The 14497-nt window shown below is 42.0% G+C and overlaps 1 protein-coding gene across 9 annotated transcripts in view; it reads left to right on the plus strand.

Moving 5' to 3' along the window:
- LOC135514260 (ras GTPase-activating protein nGAP-like) overlaps positions 1-14497 on the plus strand; it is an 88126-nt gene that overhangs the window by 41542 nt on the left and 32087 nt on the right. For 2 of the 9 annotated variants that reach the window (XM_064937674.1, XM_064937683.1), the window contains exon 1: positions 2314-2507. The exons of 6 other annotated variants lie outside the window; for them this stretch is intronic. In XM_064937674.1, coding sequence (XP_064793746.1) covers positions 2492-2507 — 16 coding nt within the window. In that variant the 5' untranslated portion in view covers positions 2314-2491. Of the gene's footprint in view, positions 1-2313; positions 2508-6736; positions 7223-14497 lie in introns of those variants that run through there. One more of the 9 variants, XM_064937666.1, reaches the window with a different exon arrangement.

Raw genomic sequence — 14497 nt, forward strand, 5'->3', positions numbered from 1 at the left:
GTTATTTTACTGCTGCTCTTCAATTATTTTTCATATTTAAAAGGCCACTCTAAATTGTGCAGTTTTGTCATACAACACAATGCCACAGATGCTTTGAGGGAATGTGCAATTCGCATGCTGACTGCAGGAATGTCCACCAGCGCTGTCTCCAGAAAGTTGAATGTTAATTTCTCTACCAAAAGCCGCCTCCCACTTTGTTTTAGTGATTTTTGCAGTATGTCCAACCGGTTACCTCGTGTAACCACGGCAGCCCAGGACCTCCACATCCGGCTTCTTTGCCTGTGGAATCATCTGAGACCAGCCACCCGGACAGCTGATGAAACTGAGGAGTATTTCTGTCTGAAAAACAAATTCTGATTGGCTGGGACTGACTCCCCAGTGGCTGGGCCTGGTTCCCAAATGGGTGGGCCTTCATAACATTTATAAATGTTATGTATGCAGTTCCGTGTGAGGACTTATAGTTTTTAAAATGGGTACAGACACCTCTGAACATTACTAACTGCTGCAACAATAATTAAACTAGTCTGCAATTTTTTATCTTCTCTTCATTGGCTCAGGACCGTAGAGAAACCTTGAAAATATTTATCTGGATGATGGTTGATCACTATCCATGTATCCCTCATCTGTAATACACCCTGCGACAAAGAAGCAGTCTGCAAGTATGAAGGACAATGGCACAAACGCATCTGTTGAGTGGATAAAAAAACTGCCAGCAGTGCCCATTACATAACTACAGCAGAGCATTTTAGAAAATACGACAGATCTGCAGCAGCGAGATTAGTATCAACTGAAGTAACTTAATTCTCTTATGATGAGTATGTGGACTGCTGCTGACCTCTTCCCTGCCTGGTCAGTGAGAAACAGCTGTAAGCTCCCAATAGGAACAAAATTACAAGTTGTAATAATAACAAAATGACTGCTATGTTCAGTGTCTTGTCTGTTTTCATGAGGGTTTAATTTAATTTATGCCAGTTAGTGTTTGCGTTCTACTACTTTGCGTTCTACTACTCCGTCCATAGGCCGGGAAATGCTCTGTAGAGTCGGTGTCTTTGGGAATGTATCAGGGACAATGTACCCTGTGTCCAGTCTATTGCTCCATCTCACAGGGTCTGAGTAACATGGCTGACCCTGCTGTCTTGATGTGGGCTTTTCTCAACCAGGGCATTCACTGGGGGAATCTGCGGGGGTGCGGCCGCTGGCTGGAGGGATGCTGGGCTGGGGGTCAATGGGAACAGGGAAGGGGTCTTTGGGCTGGTTGATTTGTGACTGCAGCTGATGGGTAGAGGAATGAGGATGAACATGGGCTTACATCCCAAATGGCACACTGTCCCCTATATGGTTGAAAGTTGTTCACTATGTAGGGAATGGGGTGCCGTTTGAGATGCCGCCCCTGTAACTCAGGGAGTCATCCACGCGTGATGACCCTCTTAATGTTTTCTGTCCTGCCCTCAACCAGGGGAGAGGGCCTTATTTATATGTTAATCTATACTCTTGTTTGACAAAGTGTCTGCTATACTGGGTTTTAGGCAAATACTGGGATTCTATGGGCATTCAACTATCATTTTGATTGACATGTAGAGCAAACAGAAAAATATGAAACTTTCTGAGATGAATGCAGTCTTCCTCCTTTAATATTGTCTTTTTGTTTTCTAAATATGGTGTTGAGTGATGCACATTTTAATAGAGCTCAGGGGACATAGCCTATTTTGTTTAGATTTATTCTACGAGGGAAATAATAACTTTTCCACCATGTTGTTATATTCCTCCACTATTGGCATTTTTTAGATGACCAGTTTTTGTGACACTGACTGGCATTTTTTAGAGGGAAGTCAGTGACATTTTTGGTACTTTTTGTCCCCCACACCAAATGATTTACAAGTCATAAATCTCAGTGCATTGGGCGCATTCGTCCCCTCCGAGGTTTGTATACAACAACAGTATTTGACTTCAACTATTTCACTGACTTTCCCTGTACTCCACCTGTAACCTTGTAGTAAGAGGGTTAATACAATACAGGTCGCTTGGTCAGCTGGTACCTGAGGTTGCTGCATCAATGAGATGACTGATATCTGAAGGTTATGATATGCGTGTGAAAGTTAAGGACAGCTTTTCACTCTTGAATGGAGGAATTTTGACTTGACGTTTCTGCAGGGCAACACACGTATTGACATCAATTTGTACAATCAACCGTAAATAAATCGCCTTATCATTTGCTGCACACCCCCTCTTTTACTGAGGGGCAGAGGCTTCGCTCTGACGGGTATGTTCGACGATGCGTCTTGAGTACGCATGTGGAAGGGCAGCTATTGTATTGTTCATTTCAAAAGACTAGAGAAGAGCGAGGGTGTGTGGGTTTGACCGGCTTGGGCGCAGGCTTTTCTGCATTCCTGCATGTCTTGAAAGGAGTCGAAATAGCAGCCAGGACGAGATAGAAAGCGAGCACCAGGATTTGGTATTTTTTCAGCGAAATGTGATTTCTGGATTGTAAACTATGGAATACATTTGGGGTAAGTTCAAGTCGTTTTAATTAATATTTTTTTACTTGCAAAAACAATTGTAGAATACAAAGAGCAATTCTATGAGAGCTCTTGGGCTGCTTACTCAGGAGGACCGTCTGTACTGTAGAGTTTGTACAGAAATAACTTTTCCAAGCACAACCTGTTACTCTTTGCCACTCGAAACAACACCTATGAATTTGTTTAGATGTTCCATCAATTTGTCGAGTCTTTGGTCAGAAACATTTAGGCTAAGCCTATGTTACATCCTTGTTGTAAGAAACAATGTAACATAATTTGGCCATATGTAAAAACGCTGTTACTTTTAGCATGTTGACAAGCATGTGATATTGTGGCCACGTAATCGCACAAATGATTTCTTATCTATTCTCCAAGGTTATTGTTATCTGCCATCCATAACTTGAACATAATAAACAATGGTTACTGTCATCTAGTCGGGAACATAGGTGAATACATTTTTCCGATGCCTTGCACTTCGCTGCCCCCATCTAACTGACACATTGTGGCAGTTATAGTTAGCCAAAATGTTGAACACTGTCTGGGTTTGACCACAGCTGTCCTTTGGTCGTTGATTTGATTTTCCATCGGTATGTCTGGAGAATGGAGATTATCATTGATATTTCTACAGTATTCGTAGGCAATCTCATTTCGTCACTTGGTTTGTCAATCAAAAGGTTGTTTATGATCGTTATGGAATATTGCCAAATAGCACTTATTACAGCTTATAGCATCTGTAAAACTCTGTCACAACTCTTTTACTTACATTCTCTCCTCGGGGAAAACACTTCTCTGTAATTACATTTCGGTTGATTTCTCTGCTCACAGCCAATGTTTACTGTATTTTGTTGCCAGAGTTGGGCATTTTTAATTTGTATGTTTATGATGACTGCGTGCACATTTTTCTGAAGAAAATGTCATCACAGAGAAGTGTCAGTACCGGCCACAAAGCATTCATGTGAAAATAGGGCATGGAAACGGTTATGTAACAGTGGATAAAGTCAAGAGCATTGCTTTGTTACCTGGACATATAACCGGTTCCATGAGTTGATAGGAATTCCTTGTATAGTTGTACAGTTGGACAATGGATACATTGCATTGCGTCATTCAGAACAAGTGGCAGTGTCAATGGTTTCTGATGAGGATGCTTTCATGGCATACATGTTGGGACATGTTTATGGGTTTTCTGAAACTTCCCTTATCTGAATAGATTAATTCTAGATACAGTGCATGATGACCGGTGATGCTGTGACACAAAGAAGTTGCCAACAGTGGCTCATAACTGTATTTTTTCCCCCTGTCTTTACCTTACTTGAGGCTTTCAGTGTTTTTGTATAGAGCAGGGGTTTTCAACATTTCCTTGACCAGGAACCCCTTCCCAGGCAAACCGGTGACCCAGGGACCCCCCACCATACACTATACAAAAGTATGTATCCACTTCAAATTAGTGGATTTGTCTATTTCAGCCACACCCGTTGCTGACAGGTGTTTAAAACCGAGCACACAGCCATGCAATCTCCATAGACAAACATTGGCAGTAGAATGGCCTTACTGAAGACCTCAGTTACTTTCAATGTGGCACCGTCATAGACTGCCACCTTTCCAACTAGTCAGTTCTTCAAATTTCTGCCCCGCTAGAGCTGCCCCGGTCAACTGTAAGTGCTATTATTGTGAAGTGGACACGTCTAGGAGCAACAACGGCTCATCAGCGAAGTGGTACGCCACACAAGCGCGTGTGGCGTACCACACATAAAAAAAAAAAATGCAGACCCCTTGCAGTACCCCCAGTTAAATAGCCCTGGTATAGAGCCCTTCACACTTGTATCTGTTCGTAGGTTTTGCTTGTCATATGGCAAACATTGTTTCGCCACGTGCTCCTGTGCTGACCTTACAGTGCAGGTGTGTCTGTTCTGGTTCATGATTGGACAGTGAATGGAACAGTGTGTATTTCACATTCCACACATTCTTCACACAGTTGCCGTGTGCATCACGCCTTACCATTGATATGCCTTCACTTCACAAAATATACACTCGTTCCCACACCACCATGTTGCTTGTGTAGCAAGTTTTCTATGTAGCAACTGTGTCTTTCCCCCATGTTGTGACATCTGTGGACAACCAGCACTGATGTTGCAAGTTTTATGTATTAAGAAATTCATTTCTATGAAGGCTGCCCCTATAATCCTTTCTAAAATAACTCTAAAGTGGCTGTTCTGTAGTAGATCCTCAACTCCACTTGAAATCTCTGTTTTCAATGGATTTTTCATCACCAAAAATCATTCAGATTTTTCTTTCTTTCAGCATCATCCAAACGATATCACGAATGAACATGATACATGCCTATCTATAAATGGTTACAGTGGCATTCCTTCTTCTTGACTGGCTGTCAGTGTTTGCCAATCCAGCCTTTATCTAGCACAGTATGTCAAGGTCACCACTCAGGGTTGTATACAGGAGCTAGTGATGAGGCAAGCAGTTGTCAGGCAGTCTGGTGGGGCCCGTCCTGCAGACAACATGGTCCAGTTTCAAATGGCAACCTATTTATTCCCTGAAAATAGTGCACTACTTTTGACCAGGGCCCATCAAAATTAACGCACTATATAGGGAATATGTTACCATTTGAGACACCTCCTGCTGCATCCGTTCCAGAAAATTCAGTTAAACAATTGATCGGGTGCAGGCCTTCCAGAAATCGATATCATGTTAAAAGATAAGCGCAGGATTAAAACGCATTGCCTGCCACGTGGTGAAATTAGGCGTCGCTGTAATTAGAAGTGATGCTTGCTGGGAGATTCCTACCAGAACCCCCTTTTATACCAGGTAGCTGCTAGCCTAATCTTCTGGGCCCGTATTCAGAAAGCATCTCAGAGTAGGAGTCCATTCATTAGTCAGGTCCATTCATTAGTCAGGTCCATTCATTAGTCAGGTCCATTCATTAATCAAGGTCCATTCATTAGTCAGGTCCATTCATTAGCCTATAATCTAAAAGGCAAAAGTGAGTTTAGATCCTCCTTGTTAGCATGCACAATAGCTGATATGATAGGCTATCCGTCTGCTGTTTCTCCAAGGCGCTCCATTATTTCCACAAAATAAGCGGTTAAGATATCACAATGTAGCATGCATGCTATTGAACATCATATGGTGTCAATAGATCACAATTACTTTGATGCAACTTGATGCAAACATCCTTGTTTGCAGGCTCCATTGGCCACTCACCACTTCATTGTGCTTGCGATATCTAATATGAAGTGTGGATGGTGATCATCAATAATTCATATTTAGAAGGACTTGGGGGTGTTATTTAACTAAGCCCAGCCCTAAGTTCTTGATTAACTCACAACGCTCACACCGTTGGTGCTACTGCATGATAAGGACTATAGAAATCATATTCCCTGAGGATAATTCTGCAGTTTCAGTAACTTTCAGTGTTGTCACATGCTGCATAATGGTCAACAATGTAGCAAAATTATGCAGACGCACTAAACCTCTGAGGTAGAGGACAAGGCACTGCTGCACTGTTCAAATACTGTTACCAGGGATTGCTGATCCACAAATCTGTATTGTGTTCATTGTTGTTTTACCTAGGTGTCTCTCCCAACCACTTCATATTCTTACCACTGAGTTTCTGGACTAATGAGGGATAGTTCCAGCTTTTTAGCAAGGGTCTGCATAGTAACTTTGTAAATGAACACGAACTCAGTCTTCGTCATCTTTTTGTGTGTAAGGAGAAATCTGGCTGGATCTTGCAGTTAGCCCTAAATAGTGGATATTTCTCATTTTCTGATTCACTGTATCTTGTCGCAAATCTTCCAATTTTGTAAATTGCCATTTCCGACTGACGATAAGGATTGTCTTGTACAGGGGGTTAATATTTTTTTTTGTTTCTCTCCCCCCACCCTTGTCTCTTCCCCCCTTGTCTCTTTCCCCCCACCCCTGTCCCTCTCTCCCCCATACCCCTGTCCCTCACACACAAAGATGACAAAGCCCCCAGGGTTGTGTCCTACATCAGTCGACTAAGGCAGCACGTTTTTTTGTAATTCGCCTTAAAGCGTGGCTCTAGATTTGACCTGTATGTCCTGTGGTTCCAGCAGTGAGGCTGCATTTCAGCTGCAGTAGCAGTCCAGCAGATGCTTCAGTACACAGAGAGAGGGAGGGAGGGAGGGGGAGGGGGAGGGAGCGCAACTGAAGAGGGAAGTACTTGCAGTCCTGTTCTGTTCTGTTGAGAGGAACGGTGGAGTGCAGTTACAGCGATTGATTGAATAAATGCGGTAAAATCTCTTCCGCTGCTGGCATGCCAAAAAGGAGTCTGATGAAGTGAAGGTTAGAATTGCTGCCAAGAGGAGAGAGTGAGTGTGATAGGGAAAGGAAGAAGAAGAGGGAGGTAGATAGCAGAGGGAGACTCCACGAGAGAAGGGGAGAGAGAGGGGGACCAGGAGAAGCATGGAGTGGAGTGCTATTTCAGGGAGAAATAGGTGGGATGCCAGACTGCAGGAAAAAAACTAGTTAATTAAGAAAACTGAGATCCTGGGATGATCTTGATAGAAATCTGAGATCAATGGGATGGCTTCATAGTACTGTAGAAGATGAACAGTTAAAAGGGAAATGACTTCGCCTCGTTAGCTGGTGGTGATGTTCTGTGTTTAGCCAATCGGATGCTGGCTAACCCTCTTCATCTCCTCCTCAGATGATGGGGAACAGCTGTGACAGAGGTACTGACTCAATCTCCCGTCTTTTTTCTATAGACTATATTGTTAGAAATTAGGTTGATTATTCATGCTTAATTATCATATGCGCAGAGCATCATTGTTAAAAAACTGTTATGTTCAGTTCTGTTTGTCTGTTTATTTTCCTTTAGGGTCTGTACTGTATACATGCAATGCTCTATTTGATGGGTTTGCTACCATCTTTCACGAACACTGAACTGATGATGTGCGTAACTTTGATCATCTTTACTTTGTGCTGTTTGTCAATGTCCATAGTTTCATTAAGTAGTAAGGATGTGCATTAAGTTTGATAGGTGTCTCTCTTCCCAAGCCAGAGAACTCAGTCTCCTCTGAATCAGAGTAAGTGGAGTTGAGCGTCTGAAATCCCGCTCACAGGGCGGTGCGCAAGGCGCTCAATGTCAATACCTACCGCTAAAACATGCTCCTTGCTCATAGGGAAAAAAAATAAAATTCCCTCCATTCATCCTTTTGTTTAGAAACACAATTTAAACAACGGCCATCGATTTGAGACGACATGGATCTACCATTTTGATTTGAAGTATTGAAACCAAACCATGTGATTTTGATTCAAATTATTTTAATAAACAACATGAAAATGTGACTGTAAGAAGCAGTCATCATTTAAATAGGCTACATATTAATCTGTATGTAAACACGAAATAGGTCAGGAGCCAAAACGGGTAGTCTAAGAAGGAACAAATATTTTATTATTTAGGCTATATCATTAGCCAATTATTTCAAGGCTATAGCCTACAAATAAATTAATTGTGAAGCATTTGCAAGTGTGACACAATAGGCTGGCAGGAACATTAAGCGCTCAACATTTAAATAACATTTTGTCTTATTCAATCGTTCATTCACTCACTCCTCTATAATGTAGAGAAAAACAGGGCAATTCAAGAGGGTGCTATGAAATTAATGTCAAATACATGAACTCTAAACGTGCTAAATTCTCAGAGAAAATCATCTTAACTTTTTAACCTTACAGTGGGGCAAAAAAGTATTTAGTCTGCCACCAATTATGCAAGTTCTCCCACTTAAAAAGATGAGAGAGGCCTGTAATTTTCATCATAGGTACACTTCCAACTATGACAGACAAAATTAGAAAAAAATCCAGAAAAATCACATTGTAGGATTTTTAATTAATTTATTTGCAAATTATGGTGGAAAATAAGTATTTGGTCAATAACAAAAGTTTATCTCAATACTTTGTTATATACCCTTTGTTGGCAATGACAGAGGTCAAACGTTTTCTGTAAGTCTTCACAAGGTTTTCACACACTGTTGCTGGTATTTTGGCCCATTCCTCCATGCAGATCTCCTCTCGAGCAGTGATGTTTTGGGGCTGTTGCTGGGAAACATGGACTTTCAACTCCCTCCAAAGATTTTCTATGGGGTTGAGATCTGGAGACTGGCTAGGCCACTCCAGGACCTTGAAATGCTTCTTACGAAGCCACTCCTTCGTTGCCCGGGCGGTGTGTTTGGGATCATTGTCATGCTGAAAGACCCAGCCACGTTTCATCTTCAATGCCCTTGCTGACGGAAGGAGGTTTTCACTCAAAATCTCACAATACATGGCCCCATTCATTCTTTCCTTTACACGGATCAGTCGTCCTGGTCCCTTTGCAGAAAAACAGCCCCAAAGCATGATGTTTCCACCCCCATGCTTCACAGTAGGTATGGTGTTCTTTGGATGCAACTCAGCATTCTTTGTCCTCCAAACACGACCATTTGAGTCTTTACCAAAAAGTTACATTTTGGTTTCATCTGACCATATGGCGTTCTCCCAATCTTCTTCTGGATCATCCAAATGCTCTAGCAAACTTCAGACGGGCCTGGACCTGTACTGGCTTAAGCAGGGGGACACGTCTGGCACTGCAGGATTTGAGTCCCTGGCGGCGTAGTGTGTTACTGATGGTAGGCTTTGTTACTTTGGTCCCAGCTCTCTGCAGGTCATTCACTAGGTCCCCCGTGTGGTTCGGGGTTTTTTGCTCACCGTTCTTGTGATCAATTTGACCCCACAGGGTGTGATCTTGCGTGGAGCCCCAAATCGAGGGAGATTGTCAGCGGTCTTGTATGTCTTCCATTTCCTAATAATTGCTCCCACAGTTGATTTCTAGAAACCAAGCTGCTTACCTATTGCAGATTCAGTCTTCCCAGCCTGGTGCAGGTCTACAATTTTGTTTCTGGTGTCCTTTGACAGCTCTTTGGTCTTGGCTATAGTGGAGTTTGGAGTGTGACTGTTTGAGGTTGTGGACAGGTGTCTTTTATACTGATAACAAGTTCAAACAGGTGCCATTAATACAGGTAACGAGTGGAGGACAGAGGAGCCTCTTAAAGAAGAAGTTACAGGTCTGTGAGAGCCAGAAATCTTGCTTGTTTGTAGGTGACCAAATACTTATTTTCCACCATAATTTGCAAATAAATTCATTAAAAATCCTACCATGTGATTTTCTGGATTTCTTTTTCTCATTGTGTCTGTCATAGTTGAAGTGTACCTATGATGAAAATTACAGGCCTCTCTCATCTTTTAAGTGGGAGAACTTGCACAATTGGTGGCTGACTAAATACTTTTTTGCAGAAACATGGGGTTTAGAATATAGTTTTTTTTCTCTATTGAATGGACATATTTGTATAAACATTGAATTAATTAATCATTTTATGGGTGAACACCCTACTTATTAGGCTCAGTGCCTTTCGAATGAACTATTAGAAGTTTGGCCAGAGTCTCTAGATTCAGGCTCATGCGATGGCAGAGGCCAGCAGTGGAGAATACACTCTGCAGAACCACTGGGGATGCTAAACACACTTCGGGCCACTCTTGCCAGGTGGGGGAAGGGATACGGAGTTGTCTTTCCAAAAGGTGATAACATCCTCGTCTGCATTGCTTCTCACAGCCGTTAGGTACTCCTCTACCTCTTCTTTCTTGTCTATAGAGGACTGCTGCTGCTGAATGAAGTAGAAGCTGAACATGCAAGGTCTTTTGGGCACTTTGTTTTGCTAAGGGGCAGGGATAGGTACTGCTGGTGCTACTGGTACGGCAGATGCACCTGCCAGAGGAGCGTTGATAGCCTCGGTCTCCAAGAGATTACGCACCAGTTCATCCCTTATCACCCACTAACTTTTAAACCTGGGGTCCAGGACAGCAGCTAGACAAGATGTTTATCATTCTAGTACCGCCTGTACCCAGTGGAAACGTTATCTGATGGTGTTTCTGCAAAAGCAGCAATGTCTATGGACAGACACAGTAGTCAACAGTTTATTTATTTCAGACAAGGCAGGGAGATTCATGCCTAGGGTCCCTAACTCTTTTTGAGGTCAGTTAGTGGTGTCAGAACCTCGGCCAGGACCTGTAGGCGACGCACTTTGTTTAAGGTGAGTTTTGCATCATCGAAGGTAGACTTCGGTTTGTTTTGCCACAAGGGGTGTCTTTCGAACATCTTCAACACAGATTCAATCATGCGTAATTGGCTCTTCCATCTTGTCATGCAGACTGATGTGGGACGCACTCCCAATCTGTCCCTTTCCTCTGTGTTCAATGTACACTTCCTAATGCTTTTCACAAGTTTCCCCACTTTCTGGATCTGTCCACTCACCCCATCATATATGTTAAAGGAATCCTTCATTGCGAGCTGACGCATGTGTATTGGGCACTGGAAATGGAGATTTTACTTTGAAGTAGTGGTTTACCATCATGTCCACGTTGTTGGCTATATGGTCAGTTTGGAACTGACGTGCCCTCCTCCGTGTCGGATGCCTCATTTTCCTCCTGTCCATCATCATTGATCTCCTCAAAACCAGGTAAGTTGAAGGCCTCGACCATGTTGCTTGCGCTGTCAGTCACCACTTGCTGGATGTTCACCTGTCGCTGCACGTTTCAGTTCCTCAGGACACTTTAATATTTCTGCTAAATGGCCTTTGATGTGTGGTGTCCTTGAGCTGCGAGCACATACAACGACACCGTGTGGCATTTATATTTGCCTTCAATGAAACTTTTGACAATCCCCAGTAAACTGTCCCCTTCTGCTAATCCAAATGTCTGTTGACACAACGAAACCATCACCAAGTTGAAATAGGTCTCTCAGCTTGGCTTCCATTTCTTTGAGGGCATGAGACATGAGGGTGTCTCAGACCGTACTATTAGCAAGGCAGTGTGTAGCTTGGTTGTGCTGCACTTGAAAAGTACCACATCCCTCCCCATTCTCCCTTTTTGTTACGAGCTCATAGTCCAAGTGAACAATTTCAAAGAAAGCCTCGTCGAATTGCCCCTTTACCTTAATAATTAACACTGTTTTGGTTACTACATGATTCCATATGTGTTATTTCATATTTTTCATGTCTTCACTATTATTCTACAATGTAGAAAATAGTACAAATAAAGAAAAACCCTTGAATGAGTAGGTGTGTCCAAACTTTTGACTAGTACTGTAGCTAACAAATAAATGCATGCTATGCATGCTGGGCTCTGAATTATGATGCATGCAATGTTTTATAAGACCAATCGGGCTACTGCCAGGGGTGCCAAGAGGACAGTGTCTGAAGAATAACTTGATATAGCACTTTGCAAATTAGCCTTTTTAATAGCTGGCTGCTGTCTCACAACCTGTCTGAAATGCGGGATCGGTCACCGTATGTGGTGTTGCTCTAGCCTAGACGTTCTCAGTTCATTATCTTGTCCGGTAAAACTTGTTTTCTTTACTGAGCATTAAATGGTTCTGGCTTCTTCTTTCACAGCACAGGCTGCATTCATGTCGCACAGGGTTATGCTCAAGGGGCTAAATTTAGCTTCCAATCAATAGCTCCCTGGATATCGGCCAGCGATCTCAATGTGACAGACAGTTTGGGACTTCTGTATTTGGAAGACGTGGCTTTCTTTGCTCTGTGAAGCATTGATAAGGCAGACGGTAGTCTTGTATACAGCTGCAGCAGCAGCAGAACTGGCTGTGGAAGTCTAGGAATGTGTTCTAAATGGCCCTGTATTCCCTATATAGTGTACTACTTTTGACCAGGACATTGGTCAAAAGTAGTGCACTATATAAGTTGGGTAGGAAACTACACTTTACAAAAATATAGATTTGGACGTAATGAATTTATTTCAATTGACCATAACTAAGCACAAAAAGAGATTTGTATTTGAAAATATAAATTTCAAACATTGATTACACATACAGTGTCTATATAGAGTCTACACCTCCCTTGAACTGTTACAAAGTGGGATTGAAATAGATTTCATTTGGCATTTTTTTTATTGATCAAGACAAAATACTCCATAATGTCAGTGAAAATAAAACTCTAGAAATGTCTACAAATTTAATAACTAAAATATTCGTTGAATAAGTAGTCACCCCCTTTGTTAGGCAAGCCTAAATTAGTTCTGAAGTAAAATGTGGCTTAACAAATCACTAAAGTTATTTGGACTAAATAATAGGGGTTGACATGATTTTTTTTAATGACTATTCCTTTCTTTGTCCCCCATACATACAGTACATCTGTAAGGTCCCTCAGTCAAGTATTGAATTCCAAGCACAGATTCAACTACAAAGACCAGGGAGCTTTTCAAAAGTTTATAAAGAAAGGCAGTTGTAGGTATTATTATATTACCTTTATTTTACTAGGCAAGTCAGTTAAGAACAAATTCTTATTGTCAATGATGGCCTAGTAACAGTGCCTGTTCAGGGGCAGAATGACAGATTTTGTACCTTGTCAGGTCGGGGATTTGAACTTGCAACCTTTCGGTTACTAGTCCAATGCTCTAACCACTAGGCTACACTGCCGCCCCAGGTAGATGGGTAACAGTAGCAAATCAGACATTGAATACATCTTTAAGCATGGTCAGGCTAATAATTATGCTGTGGATGATGTATTAAACCACCCAGACACATCAACGATTCTGAACTGAGCTGCAGGACAGGAAGGAAACTGCTTAGGGATGTGGCTGTGATGGGAGAAAACTGAGTAAGGGTCAACAACATTGTAGTGACTCTACAATAATGACCAACATGACAGAGTGAAAAGAATACAAATATACAGAACTAAAATATTCAGAAATATGTATATAACAAGGCACTAAAGTAATACTGCAAAAAGACACTGCAAAGGAATACACTTTTTAGACTAAGTTCAAAGTGTTATGTTTGGGGCACACGCATCACTGAGTAACTGCCTCTTTATTTTCAAGTATGGTGGTGGCTGCATCATGGTATTGGTATGCTTGACATCGGCAAAGACTGGGGAGTTTTTCAGGATGAAAAGAAACAGGATTAAGCTAAGCACAAGCAAAATCCTACAGGAAAACATGCTTTACACCGGACACTGGGAGTGGAATTCACCTTTCAGAAGGACAATAACCTTCAACACCAAGTACAATCTACACTGGAGTTGCTTACCAAGAAGATGGTGATTGTTCCTGAGTGAACAAGTTACAGGTTTGACTTAAATCTGCTTGAAAATCTATGGCAAGACTTGAAAATTGCTGTCTAGCCATGATCCCCAACACCTTGACAGAGCTTTAAGAATTCTGAAAATAATGGGCAAGTATTGCACAATACAGGTGTGCAAAGCTCTTAGAGGCTTACCCCAAATGACAACAGCTGTAATCGCTGCCAAAGGTGTTTCTAGCATTTATTGACTCAGAAGGTTGAATACTCATCTAATCAAGGTATATTGTGTGGATCATTGACCAAAAATGAGTATACAGTGCATTTGGAAACTATTCAGAACCCTTGACTTTCCCCAAAAAAATGTACTTTACAACCTTATTCTAAAATGGATGAAATAGTTTGGATTACATAGTCCCCCCCCCCCCCCTCATCAATCTACACACAGTACCCCATAATGGCAAAGCAAAAACAGGTTTTAGAAAATGTTGCCCAAAATATTAAATAAAATATTACATTTACATACGTTTTCAGACCCTTTACTCAGTACTTTGTTGAAGCACCTTTGGCAGCGATTACAGCCTCGAGTCTTTTTGGGTATGACGTTACAAGCTTGGCACAGCTGTATTTAGAGTTTCTCTAATTCTACTCTGCAAATCATCTCAAGCTCTGTCCGGTTGGATGGGGAGCGTTGCTGAACTGCTGTTTTCAGGTCTCTCCGGAGATGTTCGATCGGGTTCAAGTTCGGGCTCTGGCTGGGCCACTCAAGGACATTCAGAGACTTGTCCCGAATCCACTCCTGCGTTGTCTTGGCTGTGTGCTTTCGCCCCAGTCGGTGTTCCTGAATTCCTGGTGACTTTTGTATTTTTTGTCCCATGGGCAG

The sequence above is a fragment of the Oncorhynchus masou genome, chromosome 3, assembly GCF_036934945.1.
Source record: "Oncorhynchus masou masou isolate Uvic2021 chromosome 3, UVic_Omas_1.1, whole genome shotgun sequence".
Lineage (NCBI taxonomy): Eukaryota > Metazoa > Chordata > Actinopteri > Salmoniformes > Salmonidae > Oncorhynchus > Oncorhynchus masou.